Raw genomic sequence first — 23,978 nt, 5'->3', positions numbered from 1 at the left:
AAATGGCGAAACGAAAACGCGTTGACTGTCAGCAAAGGCAAAGCAGGGATACAAGAACTGGTGTCGTGGCGTGAGGCGTCGGGCGAAGAGGGGCTGCCGTCTCTCTGTCTATGTCACGCCGCGCGTGTATCAAGTACTGTATCTGGCACGAATGAACAGTGAAGAGGAAGAGGAAGTGGGTGGGATAAGGGGAAGGCAACTACGGTCATGAAACCTCAGACAGATAACTCGAGCACCTCTTTTGGACTCCCCTAATCAAGCGTGCGGCTCCTATGTGCACCCTCTCCACGGGATCTTCTACTTGGAAATCTGCACACACACACACACGTGCACAAAATGAAGAAAAAAAGCGAAGCCTGTCAGCGCGTGCGTACTGGAGAATGCGAAGGGTGACGACGTGCACAGGAGAGAGAGAAGAGGGATCTAACGTGCGGTGTGTGAAGTACCAAACGAAAAAAAGGAAAACGGAAAACGGCAAGAGACAATACGAAGCAAACAACAAAGAGAAGAGGGAAGATGAACCGAAACGGCGAGCTCCAACACATACGTGTATACACGTATGTACAGAGAGGGTTTGAGGAGAAGGAGAGGGGGGAGGGGAGATGGTGATGAAGGATCTAAAAGGTGATGAAGAGAGGAGAGGGGTGTGAATCTAAGCTGTCAACAGGGCAGACGAAGAAGCGAAGAGAGAGAACCGAGCCAGCGAACAACGCTGTTGTTCGCGGGACTTCCACGCGTGTGTGTATGCGTGACGGAGAGGCAGTGAAGGAGGGGGTGGCCGGCTTTATGCACAGACACACACGACAGAAGCAGATACGCGCCTAATCGCTCGCACAGTCACAGAGACGACGTAACACACCGGAAAAGAAAACAAGCTTATGCGAGGCGGGGTCGTCGACCGGAGCGCGCGAGAGGAAGCGACAAGGCAGGGCAGGGTAGGGGGCAGTCGCTGACAGACGCACACGTGAGCAAAGGACTCCCGACAACTTCACACGATTAGACAAGGCGGCAGGGAACCGACAAAAGAAAAGAACGCGAAAAAAGCAAGAGGCGGCCGCCAGCTCCCTCTCTGTGCACACGTGTCTCCTACTTGGTCTGTGTGCGCGCTCGCGCTCGGCCTTGAAGCTTGCGAGAGTGTGTACGTGGGTGCGTCTGTGTGCGGTAGTGTTGCCGAGTTTCTCTTTACTTCGTTCGTTGCCTTCTTACCTCACGCTCCCTGCTTGCAGTGTTCGAGTACCTGCGAAAGGCAAGAGTATCACGGTGTGAGACTTTGGCGCGAGAAGGAGGTGCGTGCTTTACTTCCGTGCTGCCTCGTAGCAATCTGTGAATCGGATGAGGAAGGATAAGAAAGAGGGTGGAAGGGGCAGCTCAGTGAAGTGAAGAGATATATGCGCGTAGGTACGAGAGCGTCGTGCGTGGAGGGAGGGGAGTAGAGATGCGTCGAGAGTGTGTATGGCGATCGGTTGAGGTTTCGATGAAGGAAAGTGGAAGAGTGCGTATCACAATGGTCATGTGCATGGTGGCTGTTGCGCTTATTGCTCATCTCCCGCGGGTGTGTGGATGGGGAGAGTGAGGGGAGGCTCTCCAGGAATCTGCAGAGACCACGCCTCAGCGCTGCCTCCCCTCCACACGGGCAACTGATCAACCACAGGGGGGGGGAGAGTCGCATGTGCGCACGTGGTCGATCCGTCGACTCGGGATGGAGTACAAGTCGTTTTATACAGCCGCTCCCACGCAGGGCTGAGGTGGCACTGCCCTACCTCATCCAAGAGCGCCGTGGCACGGAAGCACACATAACTGCGCACTCCTTTTTTTTTTGCTTTCTGTTATGCTCTCCTTGCTTTTAGATAGTGATGCTTCAAAACTGTAGCTACCATGACGCCTGTTGGCATGACGTCCGTTCGGTGGAAGGGCAAGCAGAGAGAGGGCGAGGGGCTGGTGCGTCGAGATTGTGTTTCAGGTGTGAATGGGGCAAGGATCGACGGCGGAGTGGAGAGCATGGGGGGGGGGGGGGGGGCCAAGCGCCATGCGTGCGAGTGCGTGCGCCAGAGCAGTGTTTCTTGCTGTGCACAGCACACGACGAGAGCAGAGAGAAGATCCCGCTCCCTACGCGCAAACTCGCACACACGCTGGGACATCCACTAAAGAGCCACGCGGGCGACTATGACAACCGCTGTACCCTTTTCGGTCATGCTTAAGATCTAAAACGTCCGACACCTTCTCGGCACCCCTCTCCTTCGTTTTACTGCTCTCTCGTGTGCCAAAGCCATCCCCACCATAAAGCGAAGAAAGGCTGATCGAGGTGGCAGTGGTTGAGCACCGCACCCCGCTCTCCCTCTCCCTTCGCATTCATGTTTGCGATAAAACACTAAAGTTGCGTCGCATTACACTCTCCACATCGCGCACCCACTCGTTCAGATATACCTACCAACACTCGCTACCTCGGGCCAGCATCCCTCTCTCCTCTTCATGCTCTCTGCCTCTCTGTCATCGTCCCGTTTCACCTACCCCCTCTACCTCTATCTTAAACGCCACGCAGACAGAAAGAGAGGCGTGCATGCATACACACGCATCTCGACGTTGCAGCACCCAGACTACTACGCAACAGACAGACACAAAAGAGGGCCAAACGGCCAAATACCACAAAAGGCAGCGGAGAGTGAGAGAGTGACTGTGCAAGAGGGGGGGCGGACGCGCATAGCATCCAGAGAACCGGGATCAAGGGAGACAGGCAGAGTGCGTTGCGCTCTGCTCCCACATCGCCTCAACTATTTCTCTAGCGGCTTCGTCTCTCCCCACCCGGCTATCTTCATTGGTAGGGTACCTCTTCGTACTCGGGTTGATTGGATGTATCCCCTCCCTGTTCTTGGTGAGCGAAGACTTGCTCGCCAACGTGCGTGCACACACATGAGGCGGCGGCACACACCCACATACATCACACACGCACACACACGAGCCCACACGAAAAAAAAAAGGAACAATATAAAAAAATCAGACGGAAAACGTAAAGGAAGTCAAACAAAGGAAAACCCCCGGGAGGAAGCCAAAACTTTTGGTGGTAAGGGAGGGCGGGGGCTCAGAGACACACGGCAGACAGAGGGCGACGGCGCTCGCCCACTCCCTGGGGGCCATCGCACTCCGACCCTCTCCAAGCGACAACAAGGTGTCGAGTTTGTACCGCTGGCTCAGTGCCCTACGAGGTGCATATCCCTGGAAGAAGTTGTCTGTGTGAAGCGCCCTCTTTCGCCACCACCCCACCTCGGCACACACCGCTACGCATGTGAGTGTGTTTATGTGTGCTCTTTGGAGAGCGATAGAGTTGGTAGGTGGTCGTGGTGGAAGGCAAAGTCGACGGCGCGAAAGGAGCTCAACGGCGTGTGTTTGTACGTGCAAGTCTGCGTGCTCACATCCGCCAGCGCCGCCCTGCACCTCTGCCTCCCTCACTCGCGCAAGCGCACACATTTCCTACCCGCTTAGAAGTTGATCGTCTGCGCAAAACACGCCATGCACGCCTCCTTCACCGCCTCGGACATTGTTGGGTGAGCGTGGCAGGTGCGGCCCAAGTCCTCGGAGCTCGCGCCGTACTCCATCGCCAGCGTCGGCTCCGCGATCATCTCGCCAGCAGCCGTGCACACAATCTGAACGCCAAGGATTCGGTCCGTCTTCTTGTCCGTCACCACCTTCACGAAGCCATCCTCGGTGCCGACAGCCTTGGCGCGCGAGTTGGCGCTGAAGGGGAACTTGCCAACCTTGTAGTCGATGCCCCTCTTCTTCACCTGCTCTTCCGTCTCGCCCACCTGCGCGACCTCAGGGTTGGTGTAGATGACGCCGGGGATGACGTTGTAGTTCACGTGCCCGGGCTTGCCAGCCAGCATCTCCGCGCACGCGACGCCTTCCTCCTCGGCCTTGTGCGCTAGCATTGGGCCCTTGTTCACGACATCGCCGATCGCGTATACGTTTGGCACGTTCGTCTCGAAGTGGTCGTTGATGCAGATAAAGCCGCGCTCCATCTGGAGGTTGATGGCCTCGGCGTTCAGCCCAGTCGTGTGCGGGCGGCGGCCCACGGAGCACAGCAGCGCGTCCGCCTCGAGCGTCTGATGCTTTCCATCCTTGTCCTCCACCTCGATCGTCACGCTGCTACCGTTGTTCGTCCCGCTAACGACCTTTGTGTTGGTCATAATTTTTATCTTTTCGTGCTTCACCAGCGCATCCGTGAGCGCCTTGGACACGTCGGCGTCGGTGTTGGCGGCGCAGCGAGAGGCAAACTCCACGACGGTCACCTCAGCACCGAGGCGGGCCCACACGCTACCAAGCTCCAGCCCAATCACGCCGCCGCCAACCACGATCATCTTCTTGGGCACGTGGTCAAGGTCGAGGGCGCCGGTGGAGGACATCACAACCTTCTCGTCGAAGGGCAGGAACGGCAGCTCCGTCGGCTCGCTCCCAGTGGCCACAATCGTCTTCTTCGACTCGAGCGTCTCGTCCTTGCCGTCGAGACCTTTCACCTTGATCGTGTTGGGGTTCACGAAGCTGCCCTCGCCCTTGTAGTACGTGACCTTGTTCTTCTTGAAGAGGTACTCGACGCCGCCCGTCAGCGCCTTCACCCCCTTCGCCTTCTGCGCCTGCATCGCAGACACATCCATCGTCACGTTCTCCCCGCCGCGCAGGCCATACTGGGCAAAGTTGGCGTGGGCGTCGTGGTACAGGTGCGTCGCGTGCAGCAGCGCCTTTGACGGGATGCAGCCGACATTCAGGCAGGTGCCGCCAAGAGCACCGCGCTTCTCGATGCAGGCGGTCTTGAGGCCGAGCTGGGCGGCCTTGATGGCTGCCACGTACCCGCCAGGGCCACCGCCGATCACCGTCACGTCGTAGGACGCCAGGTGCGCTATGTTCCTGCGGAACATGCTGGTGTGTGCTTGTGTGTGCGAAGTGGGGAAAAGTGTGGGTGTTCGACCTTAGGCCACTCAGCGTCGCCACGAAAAGCGGGAGGGAGGAAGAGGAGGGGGCACGCGAAAGGAATAAGGCTAAGGGTCCGCTGAGTGAGTGAAGGGGGAGGGGAAGGGAGGGGTCGCTACGAGATGGTAGAAACTGCAGAGGGAAGGGAGGGGGGAGGTACGCCACGTCATGTGTCCCATACGCCGAGATAGAGACGTGCATGAGAAGTCCAGCGGCAGCGGAGGTGGGAGAGATGAGTAGGGAGAAGAGAAGAACGGCTACCATGAAAGACAAGCTAACGAAAGACGTCGCAACGTGCATTGCCCCCTACCCCTGACATATACCTCACATAGAGACACGGCTGAGAGGTTGGTCGAAGGTGCGCCGATCCAGGGCACTCCGTGTGCAAGACAGGTGCTCCAGAACGACGAGTTTCAGCGAGGCGCGCGCTTCAGCAGTCGAGCCGCACGTGCCGGGGGGATGGGAGGGCGGGAGAGGGGAGAGGGGTGGTTTCGCGGCTCGCGCGTTGCATCACCTTCGCAGACGACCCCTTGAGCGGCTCGGCGCGCGTCTCGGGCAGAGCTGTGAAGGACACAAATTAGTCGGGCGTGTCTGTGTCTGCGTGTGCCCTCTTGCAAAGCAGAGCCAGCAAAGACAAAAGACAAAAACAAAACGCGCGCAAGGCAGCACCATAGGAAGCACTCCCAGTGCGAGCCCACGATGAGAGAGATCCGCCGCCGCCTCGAGCACCGCGTTCATCCACGACCTTCCGTGGGTGTGTCGTCTGCCCAGCGGAAACAAGTGCACACCTTGTACGCAAGGGCCTGCAAAGACACGTATATCAGTGCGCGTGAGGAAGCTCCAGCCCCTGAGGTACATGACCGAAGACCGCCTTTCATGACGACGCGCTGCTATCATGCGTAGTAGCCTCCACCGCCGATCACAGAGTCGATTCGGGGCGGCACCTCACAGAAGCATTTCCACCAGCTTCCTCTGCTCCTCTGTAAGCTGCGCGGGCATGTCGTACTGCAGCCTGACGTAGAGGTCACCCCGCTCGGAGGCGACATTCATCTTTGGCATTCCCTTTCCCGGGAGCCGAAGCACGGTGCCATAGGGTGAGACGGTGTCGAGGCGCTGCACCCGAACCTGCTCCACTCCGTCTAGGTGTGTGATGTTGCGGTCAAAACCTACGAGGGCCTCCTGAAGAGTCAGCGTCAGCGACGTGTCCAAGTCTAGCTGGTTGCGGCGGCGTGAGAAGACGGGGTGCGGGAGGGTGTGCACGTGTACGAGAAGATCCCCCGGCAGCCGGTCCGGCGACTCCTCCGCCTCCATCTCGAACTTCAGCACGTGGCCCTCCTCCATGCCAGGCTCCAGCTCCAGTGTAACTGTGCTGCTGCCGAGCAAGACTTTGTTGCCTCGGCACACAGAACACAGCCGCTCCGGCCGCCGACCTGCTCCGCCACAGCTGGGGCACTTCTGGTGCAACTCTTGGATCATGCCAGGGGCAAACTGGATGCGCTGGCGCAGCACGCCCTCGCCCCCGCACTGCCGGCACTGCACAATAGCCGCCTTAGTATCTGCACCACTGCCTTTGCAGGCGTGGCATACCTTTTGCTTGTTGACCTGGAGTGTCTCCTGCCCGCCAGTGAACAACTTGGCGAGGTCCACCTTCGCTTCCAGCTCCATGTCGGGCCCTCGCAGGCCATCGTCCACCCGCATGCCGAAGAGCCGGGCGAGGGGGTTCATACCACCGCCAGGGGTGTCCTTGGAGCGGTCTATGTGTTCGAGCTGCTCCAAGCCCCGCTCCCCGCGCATGTCGTACACCTTGCGTTTCCGCTTGTCGGACAGCACCTCGTACGCACGGTTAACTTGACTGTACTTGGCCTTGTCCTCCTCCGTCTTCGCCACGTCGGGGTGGTAAAGGCGAGAGAGGCGGCGGAATTGCTGACGGATGTCCTTCTCTGTCGCTTCCTCGCGCTTATCCTCCAGCTGCAGCACCTTGTAGTAGTCCACCTCCTGGGCATGGTGCACCTCTGCGGACGGCGCGTCGGCACGACGACCGCCGCCAAAGTCGAAAAATGCGCGCGAGCTCAGCGCTACGCATAGAAGCACAAGCACAAGCATGCATGCGCACCGCACGGCAGCGCGACGCGAGTGCAGGATCGTCATTCGCATGTCTGTCGGCAGCGGAAGTCGGTGAGTAGACGAATCGCTGCTGCTGCTGCTGCTGTGTGTGTGTGTGTGTAACTTCAAAGGGAAAATGTGCCTACGCTGTACAAATTCTATGGAACAACACAGCAGCAATGTCGCGGCGCACACCACATGAGAGTTTCTCGTTGTCGGCCGTTTTTGGAGAAGGAGGAAGGGAGGCGCTTGGCAGCAACAACACCGCTTTCGACGCCTCTTCGACCGATTCCCTGGCGCACGCACACGGCACACGCACACACACACAGGCAGGCAGTAGAAGATGTGAGGCCTGGGCGAGGGAAAAGGTGCGGTGACAAGGTTCGCAAGAAGCTGTTGAGCCGAGAAGATAAAAGAGAGGATATACACAACGTGAAGCGGATGACCTGACAACAGCAGCGGTGCGGGTAGCGATCAGGGTGGAGAAGTAATGGAAGCGTCAAGAGGCGGTAAGGGAGGGGTGGAGGTGAGAGAGGAGCGAAACGACTCGCACAAGAAGCTTCAGACACTACGGTGGATGCGTTCACCTCTGCAGAGGTCCACAACTACACAAGCTGGTCAATGTCAGCCGTGTCTGACGAAAACCTAGCAGAAAAAAAAGGAGAAAAGGAGGCATCAGTACCCATCCCCTAAAGAACGCCACAGCCACCGCACATCAAGCCGGGAGGGAAGGCGGTGATTGAGCCAGAAAGGCAGGAAAAAGGGAGCAAGAGAGATGCAGCGGCGGCAGGCGCACTCCGAGGTGTCTGCTTTCGTGTGCACGCCTTCATATTCCTTCTTCCCTTCCCGCGCAATCATAAGTCGTTTGTTGCTGCAATCGTCTTTTCGTGTTACAAGTTGCTGTGAAACGCAATACACGTGAAAGGCGAGAGAGCGAGAAAGAGCGCCTGCGCATATGTGCGTGCGTGGCGGGGGCGCGGGCACTCGCTCGCTCTCTGTCACCGAGATGGAGAAGAAAGTGGAGACAGGTCATCACGAACACGAGCGAGGTCGTCGAAAAAACCCCGAAGACCTCCTCAGCGACAGCTCCCCAGCATTGCGGGGAGAAGAGAGCGCGCAGGTATTGCGGCGTCTTCCATCGTGTGAGTCTGGGAGAGGCGGGCCACAAGAGAAGAGGCGGCCGCGCAATAAGCAAACAGAAAAACGCACCAACGTGTCATCAGCTTCGTCAGCGCCAACGACACGGCAGGACAGGCGCATCCCTAACCCTGTGCGAGGAGCCACAACGATACACGCGTGAACCGCCACAAACACACAAACACACGTGTCGCGTGCCAGAGCACCAACCCACACACATGGCCAAATCAAAACCAAGAGAAAGCAAAACAAGGAAGAGCAAGATCGGCACGACATCGACCACCTGGAATAGGGAAGGCGGGTCGGCAGCACAAGCGCCTGCAGAATGTGAAAGAGATGGAGGCGGGGGGCTCGTCGTGTCGCAGCTACACGGTGCCCCTAGGTGGTCCTTGTGCCCCCCAAGAGCCCATGCGCAGGCCGAGCTAGGCACTACCGCGGCTGTGTAGGCATCGGCTTGTAGCCTGTCTGCGCGACTGGCGTCAGCACCTGCTGGCCCAGCTGCAGGTTCACATCCACGGGGCCGGTGCCGAGGCCCTGGCTCACACGCTGGCCACTGCGATTCTCATTCACGTGCGCCTCGGCCTCGCGGAGGAGACGCTGCTGCTCTTCTTTTGTCACCTCACGCGTGGCGGTGCGCTTAAACATTATGCCAGACCGCTGCGACAGCATCAGACGCCGCACGTGAAAGGATAAGTTGCTCTCCCGCTCGTCCAACTCCAGCACGCGCGAGACAAACCACTGTTGCACTGCCATGTAGGGGATGGTGGCCGCCGTCAACCCAAAGGCAGTTCGCCCGATCTTTGGGAGGTGGCTAACGAACCAACTGGGCCGTCCTCCCTCGTTCAGCGGCGCCATGACACGCACCACGCGATGCCAGCCAAGCCGGCCGCTTAAGAAGTACCCAGCACCGAAGAACGCTGGCATGCCAACAAAGGTGCCCACAATGCCCTTCTCCACAAGTCGCAGCTCCTCCTCGTTGAGGTTCTCCTGGTAGTGCATCAGAAACTGCACGAGGTCGTTGCGTGTGTACGGTTTTGTCTTCTGGTCAAAGTTCATGATCGCCATGCCGGACGTGACGGTGCCGATGTCGCGGATGCCACCGCCGCCGCCACCCTCGTAGTTCGCCGGCGTCGTTGAGGCGGAGGAGCTCATGGTGAGGCAGGCCTAGAGAGAGAGAGAGAGAGATGTGCGCGTCTGCGGGTGGAGTTCTTGGGGTGTCACGTAAGCGAAAGGCGAGTAAGGTTACCGCGGCAAAGGACTAGAATGGCGATCTCGGAGAGGCGCCAGATACGCCACGTTGCTTTTAGCCTTCGTTCTTTTCTCGCGAGCGAGGATAAGCGTCTGTGTCACCGCTGTGTTTGCTTTACCGTGCTGCTGCAACCGCCTCGTTGTTTTTCCTGTAAGTGGGCAGCCAGGCTGCAATTGGCAGCAACGAAGGAGCAGAGAAAAATAAAAATATAAAAAGAAGCCCTCGGCGAGGAACACGTGGAAGGGGGCAGTGAGCGAGGAAGAGAGGAAGGCGAAAAGAGACGATGGAGAACTTCGGGAGAGAGGAAAAGGACAGTGGCAGGGCGGGGGACCCTTCCGCTGTACATGCAGCCCGTGCAACCCGTGATAGGCCCACTGCATGCACGTGGGGAGCTGTAGATTAGAGAAAGAGAAAGCTGGGCTAGAGGTGCAACGCCATGTTCCTTTCGCGTCGATCCGCACACCCCCCCCTGCCTCTCAACGGCGATCTTTCAGTCAAAAATAAACACGCGCAAGGCACACCTTCCTCGCTTCAAGTAGTGTACGCTAGGGGGAGGGGGGTGCCGCCTTGCCAGCTGCGACTACATGGGGCGACGCGAAGTCCCGCCCCTGAGATTCTTCCACAGACAGTCGCGCACGGCAGCACGCTGACGACCATTCGGTCACACCGCGAACGGAAGTGTCGCTGACTTAGCTTTGGCTTCCTTTATTCATACCGTCTCCATCTCCGTTCAAGCCTGTGCCTGCGATCGCATGCCGGTCGGATGCACGAAGATGGTGGGAAAAGGTGCGCTTATTCGCATCCACGAAAGTACGAAGAAGCGCATGAAACTCGGCGTTTGGCGCACTGAAAGAGAAACAAAACAGCGAGCATGTGTGTGTGTGTGTGTGTATTTGTGTTTTGATGTGGTTGAGTCTTCCCCGACACCTAAAATACAAGCGCGCACAGATTCGTATGCGTAGGAGAAAGTCACCGCCTGCCATACCTGCCCGCTACGAAGGAAAAAGAGAGCACACAGGCATAGACAGAGAAAGAGAAGCGACGTCGAACACGCGCGGCATCACAGAGCGAGCTAAGAACAAAAAGAAACACAAGGCCATGGAAAAGGGGGAAAAAAGAAAGACAGAGCACATAGGCGTGAAGGTGGCACGTACGGAACATACGCGCAGCGCCTACGCCTCTTCTGTGTCTGGAAAAACGTTGTGAGGCGGTCCGTTCATTGAGTAGGCGTCTCCGTGCCACACATCCATATACATGTGTGCGTATGCGCACGATTGGCTTGGTTTTGCCACACCATTTTACGCCAATGTCACACCTCCGCTATTCAACAGAGTTCTCCCGCATCATATATGTGTCCTGCCTTCTCTTCCACCTCCTGCATTGAGCCGTCAGCCATTCGGCACGGTGTTTGCGTTGGAATGGGTCTTGTTTCCGTCCTATCGCTTTTGCTTTTCTTCGCATGCGAGTGCGTGTGCATGTTCTCTCTCGCTCCGTTCTCTTCTGCATGTTTCACAGTCCTCACTTCCTCTACGTGAAGGCCAAGCTCACCAACGCACACACAAAGACGCATCTGTATATATTTCTATTCACAAGGACACCAACAGCGACACGCAGAGGCGGGTATGGTTGTTGGCGCTTGTGCGTGCAATGGGGGGAGGGAGTACAATGTGCGTGGCGCTCACAGCCACGCGACAGGGTGCGTCGCGCCTTCCTTGTTTTTTTTCTTTGCTTTTTCCTTTCGCGCACCACCTACCGCTTTCCCTGCCTCCCTCTCCCTCTCTCTCTTGCACAGCCACGCGTCACCGAAATCATGTGCGTATTCATGTACTTCTATTCTCTTCGCCTACTCTGTCCTTGCTAATCGCTGAGAGTCACGATATCGCGCGCGTGAAGACGTATCCGCTTTCGCAGATGCCTCTTGCAGTCGTGGCACCTGAGCAGGACAGAGAAAAGCATCTGAAACCGAAGAAGGTCAGGCACACGCAAAGACAGCGAGATACATGAAGCATGCCTCGCCCACGGAGCTTATCTGAGTCTGTGCATGTATACCTTCGTAGCGTGGCGCGTGCGGCTCAGTTTCGAAAAGGTACATGGGGGGTGCTCATGTGACTACTAGCGCCTGCGTGGTCTTGTGTGGTGCCCTTTCACCGTCCGCCGGCATCGGACACATGCCGTTCTTAGGCGGACAGAGAGGGCCGCTTCGCCTTGGTGGCCGCCTTGGCGGTGGCACTAGAGGAGTTCTTCACGTGGCTGCTGGAGGCCGCAGCAGAGCGGTGAGGAGCGCGGCTCTTCGCCTTGGGCGACTTCTCTCTCTTCCCTGCCGGCTTTGCAGCGACAACGAGAGCCGGTGGAAGCGCCTTCGCGCTCAGACGCAGAGCCTCGGCGTACGACTTGGGGGCTCCGGCGGCGGCAGCGGCATCGGCAGGCGAAACTGCATCTTCGTCTACGGAGTTCACAAATGCGGCAGTTGCAGCTGCTGTTGGTTCAGCGCGTGCGGCAGCGAAAAGTGCCTCGCACAACGGCAACGATCGGCATGGAGCGTCTTCGACATCATCGCCGCTCTCGCACGCAGGACTCGAGTGCGCCACGGAGCACGACGCGCTCTCGAGCTCTGATAACGGGGTACGGGTGGTATCAGCTCGCAGAAGGCGGCGGCGCTCCTGCAGCCGCGCAGTGGCTTTGATCAGCGGGTCCGCGAAGCTGAAGCTCATCATCTCCCCGGCGGCGCTCGAGTTACAGGCAGAGGAAGCAGGCCTCGGGGACGCGGACGATGTGAAGGCACGGGCAGCGGGGATGCTCATCTGCGACAAGGAGAGGGCGCAGCTTTTCTCTGCGCACAGCACGAAGCCTGCCGGGCTGTATGGGTCATGGCGATGGCGGCGCGACTGTGATAGAGGGCATGGCGACAGCTGCGCCCCCGCTGGCGATGGGCATATCGGCCCGCAGCCGCCGAGGCCGCTGCCGGGAACGCTTTCAGAAGGGATGGCCACCATCAGCGGGCGCGGCGGGCGAAGCTCAGCGAGCGGTAAAGCGTCAGCCATCCTCGGAGAAACGTCAATGGCACGCGGGGCCTGCGGCATCGCAGCCCCGAGCGCCCTCGGTGGACGCTCCGCAGGCATGCAGCACACCTCCTTGCGGAGAGAGGTCGAGGGAGACTCATCCACAGGCATGGGCGGGGCCGCCATCAAGCCCCTCCTCCACGCCCCTGCCGCACCGTGCCGTTTCCCCCACGAGGAGCCCGCGCACAGGTCCGGTGTGGCGTGCGTACAGCCGGTGTTCGAGTCCGTCAGTGTCTCCTTTGCTAGGGCCTCGCTGATGTCCGCGGGGAAAGCACCGGCATGCTCGCAGACAGTCGGCCGGCGCGGGGTGGCAGCGGGAGCGACACCGCTGGTAGCGCTCAGTACGCTCTTTGGCATAAACGGCGCGGTTGTCACGCTGAAGTGCAATCTGTTCGTGGTGTTTGCAGTGGCGGTGGCGGAGGAGGGCGTGGCTGGCACCGGCAAGTCCGACCTCATCGTGGGCACAGAGGTTGCCTCTTTCGCGCTGCTGCTCGCTGTCGACCCATGGAACTTGGCAGCGGCGTCCGTGAGGAGGACGTCGATGGTGGGTGGTGGCTTCGGCACCGGCACACACGCACGCAGCGTAGGAATGTGGATCTTCTCTTGGTTGTCAGCGGCACAGTCACGGTTACCTGAACAGAGCGGCTCTTCGCCCACGACGAGCGGGCACTTCAGCGTCCTGCGTGGCGCGGAAACGCCGATGATGGCCGGCTCCTCGGCCACCGCGACAGGGAATGCAGGAGCGATCGACAAGGCCCTGCCGGGAGCGTTGGCGTCAACTGGGCAAGACACACTCACATCTTCGTGAGGCGGGTTCGCCTCCCATGCCGCGTGCGCGTTGTCGGCAGGGAGCAGTGAGGCGAGAGCGGCGCATGGCGCGCACGGGGCACTGCTGGGCAGTTCTGCCTGCCGCGTCTTCTGCTGCGGTGAAGTTGCCCGCAGTCGGGAAAGGGTCAGCGAGCGCGGAGAGTCCTCGCACTCAGGCGTGTGCTGCCAGCACTCCAGCGTCCGCACGGTGCGAGCGTGGCCTTCAGCGTGACTGCAAAGGCCAACGCGCAGCCCGGCCGCCTCGGCCTCGTCCACTGAGAGCGCGCAGAAGCTGGAGGCCGGAGCAGGGAGGTCGTCGCGCAGCATCAGCTTGTTGGAGGCGCGAACCGCGCTCAGCATCGTGTGGATGCGCTCGCTGCGAGTGCGTCCGGTGAAAAAGGGCTGCAGGCAGGAGAGGCTAGCGAGGGCAGACACGCACACTGTCATCGCCGCGTCCATCAGAGGTAGAACCTCCTCGGCAATCTTATGGTCCTTCATGTCGGACGAGCACGCGAGAAAGACTGGGTCCATGCAGGCCTCCAGCGTTTTCTGGACAGACGGCCAACGCGACACGGTCGCCGTTGGAGAAATGGGGGTGGCGGCCACGGTGGTGATCTCGAAAGAGTCGCTCTCCGGCGTGCTCGGGCTGCGCGAGTCCTCTGCGCTGGTTATGTGGGTGATGGCCGCATCCGTCTTTCCTTGCGTTTGCGTTCCGACGCTCTCCACTAGGTCAGACGCGCTGTTCTTCACGTAGGGGACTAGAAACGTGTACTTGTCCTCGGCCCCAGTGGGTGCAACCGCCGCGAGGTCAGTCATGGTGCACCTTGCGGCTGAGCGCTAGCGTCGATCAAAACAGGCGAGCAGAGGTGAGGGAGAGTGAGAGACGGGCGCACCACGAGGGAGGAAGAATGGCGGAACGAAATACAGCGGAGCCAAGCACGCAACGAAACGAGAAGCGCGTACCGAATAACAAGAGAGGGGAGGGCGGCGGCGGCGCGACGAGCACCTGGCGGGCAGTCGATCTGTGAATCAGAAGAAAAGAGGGGGTAGCCAAAGAGAGGGAGCAGACGCACGCACGCAGAAACGCAAACAAAACAGCACAGACCTTCAGAGAGAGTGGGTGCGACGCCAGGGCGCGTCGCACACGTGCTACTTGCACGGATCGCAACCTAAGATCTGGATCAGGGTGTGAACGTCTGTGTACGTGCGCGCGAGAGGGAGGAGCGAAACAAGAACCATAGAAATCGAGGAGGGGTGAGGGGTCCAGCCTACGCGAGCACACGCCACACCAAAACACAGAAGTAACGTACAAAAGCAGTGAAAAAAAAAAGCACAGGAAAGTCAGGATCGCTACCGAAGAGAGGGAAAACGAGGAGTCGACAGAAAAAAAAAAGAGCCGTCAGAGAGGGAGGGAGGGAGGGAGGGAGAGAGGGGGGGGGGCTTGGCCGCAAAGCCACCAGAGACGAAGAAAAGTGCTTCCAGATTCAACGTGCTCCGCACACGCACACACACATGAAAGGAAGACGAAACAAAACAACAGAGAGAAAGTGATCTGATGAAAACCAAAGAAGAGCGTGTGTTCCTGTCGTGTGCGTGTATATACATATGTATATGTTATTAGTATGTTTTTTTTTTTTGAGGGGTGGTGGGGCGAGGGGGGGGGCAGTACTGGGATTGCGTGCGCTGTGAGTGTAGAGGTAACGGTGATAAGATGGGCAAGACGGGAGAGGAGAGGACAAACAGCAAGCAGCACGACAGACAACATCAACAATCTGAAGGCGAGAACGAAAAAAAAAAGAAAATACACACACAAACACACTCACAAGAAGGGAGAAGGCGATAGGCGGAGCAAAGAAACGAAGTTACACAGACGCCGAACAGATGAGCACGCAGACAACGTGCGTGATACAGAAAACGGAGGGAAAAGAGAGAGCTCAAGCACGCACTAGAAATACAATGATACGCGGTACGCCCTCCTGAGAAACAAAAAGAAAAAGAAAAGACAGAGACACGCAAGACACTCGCACCTGAGTGCTAGAGCGCAAGTGGTGGTTTGGGGGGGGGGATACCTATGCGTGGGATCGACGTGCCTGTGTCAGGGGACGGCTGCCTTTCTCAGGCACACCTCGGTGATCGCTGCCGCCTGCTGTGCTTGAGCTGGAGTGCCTCTCCTTTTTCTTCCCGGGGCTGCATGCACTTGAGGAATACAAAAACTAAAAGAAGACAGTAGTGTGCTGAGGGCTCAACAGAAGTCCAAGGAGGAAAAAGGGGGGCGAGAAGAGCGGCGAGGGAGGCAAGCAAGGCGAAAAGCAAAAGTGCGCGATGCTGGCACTCTTTGTTTCTTTCGTTTCGTGCGTTCTTTGAATTTCGATACGAGGGTGATCCTGTCTGGGCTACAACGGGGCGAAGAGGAAACGCCAGAAACCTTAAACGAAAGCCGAGGAAGAACAAAGGCGTCCTGAAATGTGAGAGCAAAGAAGGGTAAAGGGGAGAGGGTAGCGATAGTGGATGCGGTTTGACGATGCGCCCACACACACACAGAAAAGGAAACTGCCTCTACTTGGCTCCGCCTGTTGCTGTTTCGTGTCGTCTGTCTTCTGTTCTCTCCCTCCTTTCCCTATTCCTCTGCGTACGAACAAAGGCAAACGAAAATGTGAGAGAAAGAAGGGAGGCAGCCTGTACGACGCCCTTGAGAGAGATGGAAAAGCGGCGATTCGCTTGCGCTACGTTTTTGTTTTCTTGTTTTGCGTGCGTGTTTTCGTGTGTGTGCGTGTGAGGTGGGGGGTGGGGGGCACCTTCCTTTACTTCCTTCCAGTCAAAAAGCTACCACACGGGCGATGATGAGGATGATGAGAGAAGAAGGTGCGCAGAAAAGGATGAAGAAGAAATACGCACACGCACACACACGAAGGTCGGCACGCCTTCTTCGTTTCCTTTTTTCTTTCCAGGAAAACAGCAGCGGGAACAAGACCCACGAAGGCAGTTAAAAAAAAATGAGTTGAAGAGAGGAGAGCACGCGGGGTGTGTGGGCGGGTGTCAATTAGGCAACCAACACCTCTTAGCAGCAAGGCTCTTCTTTGCCGCGCGTGCTGCCGAGTGGCGCCGCCTCCTTCGATTCGACTTTCTTTCGTCTTATAAGACTTCGCAGCGCCTTCCTACAGTTTTCTTTGCTTGCTGTTCTCGCCCACGGAAAGGGTAGGCGGCAGCTGTGCGAAAGGGAGGGAGGTAGCGAAGGCCGATAGGCCGAAAGGGCATAGAGGAGTCTCCAAACCAACAAAAAGATATGTGAACAGGTTTTTGTCGCCGCGCCACTGGCTGTTGCCACCTCTTCGGTGCTCACGGTGGTAATGTCGATAACTGCAAGGGTGGCTTTCCTCCCTCCGTTAGTGGCAGGTATATATATATATATAGAACAAGGGCGCACACACTCACGAAACTGAAAAAAAAAAAAACAGACGAGACGCGAAGAAGAAAGAGCAGTAGTACTATATATGTACAAGCCGCAGTGACGATGGCGCCAACAATGATGATGATGGTGCTGCTGCAGCTGCGGGCTTCGCTCCCCCTCCCCCCAATATGGGTTTCGTCGTTTTTTTTGTTGTTTTTCGTCTCTGCTCAAGTGCCGCTCTTTCGCGTTGCCTCGTCACAGGCGGAAACAAAACAAAACGAATGAGGAGAGAAAAAGAAAAGGGAAAGATTAAAAAAAAAAGATATTGATAGCAGCGCGAATGGACGAGCACGACACGGGGGCAGAGCAAGAGACGGGGAGGGGCAGCAGGGGCACACTCGAAACACAGATGCGCAAACGCGCACGTACAGAAGAGCGCAAACGAAACGGAGGTGATAAAACGGCCAAAGAAAGCGGCACAGCGGCAGGCCAGTGACGAGCGCGCGCACACGCACACGCACACGCAAAGCGGCGCGGAGATCTCCAGTGTACGAGATCAGGGAGCAGTTCGGGGAGGGGAAAGGAGGCTGATATACTGGCCAACAGGTGAAAGACAGAAATCGAAAGAAGCACACAAAGACGGTTGGGGGGAGGGGGGGTTCGCACTCTCTCTCCCACACACACACACACGCAGAGAGAGAGAGCGCGCGCGCCAGGCACACGGCAACGCAGTGAAGAATAGACGCAACAAATTATCCAACAACGGAAGGGCACGCAAACTGTGAGGTCCCTCGAGGCACAGATGATGCACAAGCGAAAACACAAAGAGAAGCCAAAGGCAGTGAGCGATAAACGAAAAAGCAAACAAAGGGAAAAAATGAACAGAGAATCGTGAGAGACAGCGACCACTGCAGCGGGGGGAGGGCGGTACACACACACATACACACCTACACACACCTACATGCACGCATACAAAAAAGAGCAAGTACGTACAAGCCAGAGATACGGGACAGCAGAAATCACAGACACACACACGCGCATCGAGAGAAACGCAGAGGAAGAAAGGTGTGCGTCACCTCTTGCTCGCTCGCGATGCAAATGTATATGTGCCAATCGCCTCGTAACGGATCCGCGTCTGCCTTTTCGGGGAGGAGCAGTGGGCCGCCTCGTTGAATTCCCTTTTTTTTTGCGCTCTTCCCGTCTTTATGCAAATCGTTGTGTGCGCCTTTCCGCTTCGCGTCTCTTTTTGCCTTTTTTTTTGATGGGGGTGAGTTGCGTGGGGCCACAATCGCTTGCCCCGGGGTGTGCGTCTCTCCTTAACCGCAAAGACACGTTCTCTGCGCTCTAGGCCTTCGCTTTTCTTCGTCTTGGCGGGAGAGACAGATAAATATGAGCGTGCGAGGATGTTTGTGTGTGAGTGTGTGAATCAGCAACTCAGAGGCCTGTACAGAGACAAATCGATATTGCGTATACGAAGACACTCGCGTGCGCGCACGGCCGCTGATACTGGAAAGCCTGCAAATGCCGGATGAGGATAGAGACCACCAAGGCAAAGGCGTACAACACGAAAGTGGCAGAGGAAGGAGGCAGATGCACACACTCTCGCGCACACTGCAGAGAGAGAGTGACGGGGGAGAGATGGGAGGAGAGGATGATGTTCTTCGGTGATGGCACGGCAAAGACACACCCCTTCACTTCGCGCTCTCACATCCGCAGCCCCGCCCCACAAGCCCTGCAGCGAGCGCTTCCCTTTCCTTTGCAGGCGTGAGAGACAGAGGGGGGAGGGGGGTGGGGCAGAGATGGAAGAAGCGAGAGTCGCGCCGAGGGCTGCACCGCCAGGAGTACAGTGCGTCCTACTCAGGAGCACCGCGATACGCATATATGTTGTGCTTGTGTACGGGCGACAGCGCGGAGCCGCGGGCCCTTCCAGCCTCCGGCACCGCCACGTGGAGGCATGCAGACGGTCGCACGGGCGGGGCTGACCCTCAAGACACGGCCGGTCGAGGCACAACGGCAGACAAGAGGCCACAAGGTCGCGGGGCCCTCCGCGTCCACGGCAATCGACGCTGGAAGTAGCACCGGCAGGCAGCGCAACGCCACCGCCTCCACTGGGACGAGAGACAGAGAGCACAACCCGATCGCACTCCCCGCCGGATCTCGTCGCACCGTGGTGTCCCACGAAGAGCGTACAACGACGCATCAGATGAGCAGACAGACGCGACACAAGAAAGGGGTCCCTCTCCGCAGGGACGGACGCGCACTCACTTGCCGGCCTCGGAAGGAGGCACAAGGAGCGGGCACGGAGGAGAGCGCGCGAGGGTTCGTCGCCGGCATCCTCATGGCCGAGGCACGCCTTCACCATAGTGTACCGGCCCTGCCCGGATCACTTCCGCATGCATGCCTCTTAGGAGGAGCGGCTGCTTGCTGTTGCAGATTCTTCCGTCTCCTTTTCTTCGTGCGGCACAATGCCTGCTTTCCCGTCTCTCCGTCGTGCGGCTCCGCTAGACTTATACGTGCGGCCGACACAACGAGCGAGAAGCCCAAGGGAGGTTTTTGATGGATCAGATCCTTGTGTCCGGCTCTGCGCGGTCTTTTGTTCGTCGCCCGGTGCGTTTCGTATTGATGCTTTCGTTCTCTCGTCGCTTGCTCGCCTACAGACGTGCACCGAGATGAGGCGGAAAGGCACAGAAGCACAGAAACAGTGCGCAGGATACGGCACACGCAGACACGCAGACCTGGCAAAGAGGAGATGCGATATGTGAAGAAGGGGTTAGAGATCTATACGAAGAAGGCAAGCACAGTTGTAAGAAACACGACAACGCGCATTTTCGCTATCGAGCGGCCTCCGATGTACTCGTCGATCGTTGGGGAAAGTGCGCAGTACACATAACACGACAAAGAAGGTCGCTGCGTAAAAACGGTGATGGTATCAAGAGCCTGAGAGAGAGAGAGAGAGCAGTCGCAGCAGCTTGTTGCAAGGATACGAAAGAGAGTCCACGAGCACGAGAGTGTGAGAGAGGGAGGGAAGGAGCGGATATGATGTGGTTGGGCCTAGGACAGAGCGTCGCCCTCGAGAGACAAGAGGAGGAATGGACTTCTAACCGCGAAATCCAATGTACAAGGAAGAGACGAGCAAGATCTGAAAAAATATAGTAATAATACGGGCCAAGCGAGGTTTGGATTAGAAGAGGACACCCTGTGGGGAATGTGCGTATTCGAGGCACGCCCCATGTATGATGCCTTCGTGCAAGTGCGTGTGTGTATACGAAGTGAGCAAAGAGCGAGAGGAGGGGGCTGAAGGGAGTTGAAAAGACGTTGGCGGACGAAACGCACGCGCACACGCACACAAACACACAACAGCAGATGCGTCACCGCTTAAGCTTCCATGTGGTAACCCAGCGGCAACGAGGCTGATGCACCAGACGCATCAGAGGACGCTGCATCACAACACAACGCGCACGCGCACAGAAGCATGGGTGCCATAGCCAGAGGAGGGGGTGACGACGTGCGCGACAGCAGCGATTTGGGCCGCTCCTCCTCCACAGGATCTATGCAGAGTGCGGCAGAAGGAGTGGAGCAGAAGAGAGATCGGTGAGCGTGTCACGCATGTCTCACATTTGTACGCGATTTTCTTTGCTTTCGCGGCTCCATTCTTTGTCGGAGTGCCTACCCGCGCACTTGCGCGCTTCTGCGCCTCCTTTCGCGTTGTTCGCTTCCGATTTCAGTGGCGTGCGCTTTCGAAGACCTGCGCGCCAATCAGTCACCTGAATAGCCACTTGCACACACATACGCGTGGGTAGAGGTGGATGTGGGCTGCATGGACACGCACGGTATTTTGTTTTTTTTTTTGCTTTAAAGGTGGGTGGCGGCGTTTGCCTTTTCGCTCCTTCATTCTCTGTTTGCCCTTTACTTAACACACACGCACCAACGGAGACCACCCGCACGGCCAAAGAAAGGAAAGAGGAGTGGCAGTTCAAGCGCACTACATGGTGGTGCATCGACGATTTGCGATAGCATCGAAAAGGAAAGAGAGCACACTCACACGCACGCGCGCCAGCACGAGCACCAGGTTGTAGTTCCTCTTTCACGTCCATCCCCATCCGCCGTTCTCGAGATCGTCACGCGACGCAGGAAAGAACGAAAATTAAAAACGTCCTCGTAGGTGAAGACACGCGCGCACGCACACGCGCATCTGATTGTCGCTTTCTCTCACATGTGCGCTCGCGTTGTCATTTGCCTTGCGTGTTCGGCATGTGGGCGCCTGACACATTGAGCTGCACCTCGCCTCCCCCTCCGCGCCACACGCCACGCCCCTTCCCCCACTTCTTTTCGTTCCTTACACCTCTCCTCTCCAATCTGCATATGCGTGAATCGAACAAACACCTACGACGAGTCTCTGTCGCCCGCCGTCAGAGTTCGTGCTCTTACAGGTGCGTGCGGATGTGCGCATGCTTGCGCACCTTTTCGCCGCATCCCTCTTGCAGTCCAAAGCGGTTGTGGTACTGGAGGGGAATATAGACAGACCGACAGACAGTCACGCTCAGAGAACGCGACGGGGAGAGACACTCGAGATGGATACGGCAAAGGAAACGCCGAAAACACGTCGGCAACGTGGAAAAAACGCCACGAGCACACGGAAACACCTCGCCTCACCTCCTCGCTCTCCCTCCCTCCCTCCATCTGTGCGGTGCGGTTTAGAATCGGCCTTTCTCCACCCCTTGTCGTCGCAGCTCTTTTCTGCCACCTCCTCTACCCGCTGCCGTCCGCATAGCTCAGTCCTTCAAACAGCACGGCATCCGCTGCCTTATTGCAGGATCCGTCTTGGCGAAGCGCACGCACACTCGCACGCGCGCGCGAGTACGCACCCGGAGCGAAGCAGAGGCAAATGTGCCGGCGATGAGGAAGAGAAGGTCGACAGAGAAGGAAGGAGGGCTACAACGACTCGGCAATCAAAGAAAAAGGAGACGGCGTGACAATGCAGCAAGAGCGGAACGACACGGGCACACAAGCAGAGAGAAAGAACCGCAGGCACGTGCGCTGGAAAGCAACAAGAGTAGGGAGAACACAGATACTGTCAGAGAGACGTCAACGCGTGCGGATAGGCATGCCTATGCGCACGGCAGCCTTTGGACCGACTTCCTCGTTCTCACTTGACAAGCGACAATCTATGTGGACGCGTTCTCGACCTCCGCGCGTCGTCTTGGTATCCGGCGTCTGCTGCTGCTCGCTAAATCTCGTCCGACTCTCATAATCGGTGGGAAAAGCGGTCTTCAGCGCTGCTGGTCCTCCTCATCAGGGTTGAGGCGAACGCAGTCGTCGATACGCAGCACCGTCACAGCCGCCTCCGTCGCGAACTGCAGGGACTTGATCTTGCTAGGCTTTGGCTCCAGCACACCCGCCTTGATGTTGTTGCGTAGCGTGCCGTTGTGCAGATCCAGTCCGGTAAAGCGCGCCTCCGTCTGCTGGCCGCTGCTCTGTGCCTGCGTGTGCTCGACACGAAGCTTCGCAACGAGGTCCGTGGCATCGAGGGCAGCATTCAGCGCCAGCACCTTCGGTATGACGAGCAGTGCCTCGGCGTACTCGGCCACCGCCAGCTGCTCGCGTGAGCTCAGTGTGCGGGCAAAGTTGTCCAGGTACACCGACACCGCCGTCTCCACGGAGCCGCCGCCAGCAACGACGCAGCTGGCGTCACACGTGCGCGCCACAGCCCACAGTGCGTCGTTCAGCGCGCGCTCCATCTCCTCTAGCATGAAGTAGTTCGCGCCGCGGCAGACGATGGTGGCACACACGGCGTTCGAGGTGCCAGCAATAACGATGCAGTCATCGTCGCCAATGCGCTCCTCGTACACCTTCTCCGACCGACCGAGCCACTTGGGGTCGAAGACCTCCTCGCCCTCGAGGTCGGACATGGTGTGCACCACCTGCGCGCCGGTAGTCCTGGCGATGCGGCGGATGTCATCCTTCTTGACACGGCGCACGCCAAGCACGTTGTTGTCCACCATGTACTTCATCATGCTATCCTCGATGCCCCACGTCGTCATAATGACGTTGGCGCCGGCCGCGATCATCTTCTGAATGCGCTCCTTCGTGATGTCGAGCTCACGCTGGCGGATCGCCTCTGCCTTGGAGGGGTCCGTGATGGTGATGTTGATGCCGAGCTTCATCTTGACAGCCCGCAGGTCGAAGTCGACGAGAGCAATCTTAGCATCCTTCACCGAGGTCGGCATGCCCTGTGCGGCACGAGAGAGGTTCATCGCAAAGCCCTGCACCAGCCGTGACTCGTGCAGGCTCCTGCCGTGCTGCAGCAGAATCGACACCGCCTTACGAGGGTAGATGACATCACCAAAGTCGTTCACCGTCTTGACAGACATGATAGCATCAACCACGATCTTCGCAAACAGATCCGCGTCGTTGTTCAGAATCTTGCTCGACATGGAGGTGCGCGCGACGTTCAGCAGCACATCCTTGCCAAGACTGTCCACGGCGCAGCTGAGATTGTCGTTTAGGTAGCGCAGTGCCTCGCGCATGGCAAGCTTGTAGCCGGCAATGATGCTTGTCGCGTGGATGCCCTGCGACACGAGTTCCTGGGCCCGCTTCAGCAGCTCCGCAGCAAGAATCACGACAGAGGTGGTTCCGTCGCCAATCTCCTTGTCCTGGAGCTGGGCCAGATCAACCAGTAGGCGCGCGGCTGGGTGCTCCACGTCGAGACTCTTCAGGATCGTCGCACCGTCGTTCGTCACCAGCACATCACCGACGTCGTCCACAAGCATCTTGTCCAGACCGATAGGGCCCAGCGACGACTTCACGACATTTGCCACGGCCAACGCGGCCGTCACGTTCTCGCGGCGAACGGCGATGCCGCTGGTGCGGGTGCCGTTGATGCCAAGAGCTGCCTTCTGCTTCGGCTGCATCTTCTCAGCGTGTATGGAGTAGGGTGCAAGGAGGTGCGTGTCGGCCGCTTGTGTGTGGGTATGTCGGCCTGCAGGTGCTCAAACACAGTCACAGAACCACAGCGCAGCTGAGAGAGAGGCAGGCGGGTCGAGGGCTAGGTAGGAGCAACAGAGTGCGGCGCCAAAGTAATTCGCGGCAGGATACACGCGAAATGACTACAAGGAACAGGAGAAGGTCGGGGTAGGGGGGGGGGTATATTACGCTGATGGCAGGTCTAAACGCACAGAGAACTGGCGACCCGACAGATGCACATGAAGACGCATACGCACATGGATGGCACCGGGGGAGGGGGCGAAGCAAGGGGAATGAAGAAAGCAGACACCAAAGG

The 23,978-nt window shown here is 58.1% G+C and overlaps 5 protein-coding genes across 5 annotated transcripts; all 5 read right to left on the bottom strand.

Annotated features, from left to right (window-relative positions):
- Positions 1 to 3,473: 3,473 nt before the first annotated feature.
- Positions 3,474 to 4,904, bottom strand: GCVL-2 (putative dihydrolipoamide dehydrogenase; the record flags this gene model as incomplete). The annotated part of the gene is made up of 1 exon (XM_001467988.1): positions 3,474 to 4,904. The coding sequence occupies one exon, from the start codon at positions 4,902 to 4,904 to the stop codon at positions 3,474 to 3,476; it is 1,431 nt and encodes a 476-aa protein (XP_001468025.1).
- Positions 4,905 to 5,901: 997 nt separating this feature from the next.
- LINJ_32_3500 (putative chaperone protein DNAj) lies at positions 5,902 to 7,104 on the bottom strand (the record flags this gene model as incomplete). The annotated part of the gene is made up of 1 exon (XM_001467987.1): positions 5,902 to 7,104. The coding sequence occupies one exon, from the start codon at positions 7,102 to 7,104 to the stop codon at positions 5,902 to 5,904; it is 1,203 nt and encodes a 400-aa protein (XP_001468024.1).
- A 1,521-nt stretch (positions 7,105 to 8,625) lies between these two features.
- On the bottom strand, positions 8,626 to 9,348 carry LINJ_32_3490 (conserved hypothetical protein; the record flags this gene model as incomplete). Its single annotated transcript, XM_001467986.1, has 1 exon — positions 8,626 to 9,348. The coding sequence occupies one exon, from the start codon at positions 9,346 to 9,348 to the stop codon at positions 8,626 to 8,628; it is 723 nt and encodes a 240-aa protein (XP_001468023.1).
- A 2,274-nt stretch (positions 9,349 to 11,622) lies between these two features.
- LINJ_32_3480 (conserved hypothetical protein) lies at positions 11,623 to 14,127 on the bottom strand (the record flags this gene model as incomplete). The annotated part of the gene is made up of 1 exon (XM_001467985.1): positions 11,623 to 14,127. The coding sequence occupies one exon, from the start codon at positions 14,125 to 14,127 to the stop codon at positions 11,623 to 11,625; it is 2,505 nt and encodes an 834-aa protein (XP_001468022.1).
- A 7,842-nt stretch (positions 14,128 to 21,969) lies between these two features.
- LINJ_32_3470 (putative chaperonin alpha subunit) lies at positions 21,970 to 23,610 on the bottom strand (the record flags this gene model as incomplete). Its single annotated transcript, XM_001467984.1, has 1 exon — positions 21,970 to 23,610. The coding sequence occupies one exon, from the start codon at positions 23,608 to 23,610 to the stop codon at positions 21,970 to 21,972; it is 1,641 nt and encodes a 546-aa protein (XP_001468021.1).
- Positions 23,611 to 23,978: the final 368 nt, after the last annotated feature.

Source organism: Leishmania infantum, chromosome 32 (genome assembly GCF_000002875.2).
Source record: "Leishmania infantum JPCM5 genome chromosome 32".
In the NCBI taxonomy this organism is placed as follows: Eukaryota; Euglenozoa; class Kinetoplastea; order Trypanosomatida; family Trypanosomatidae; genus Leishmania; species Leishmania infantum.
This window is presented reverse-complemented; position numbering and strand designations above follow the sequence as displayed.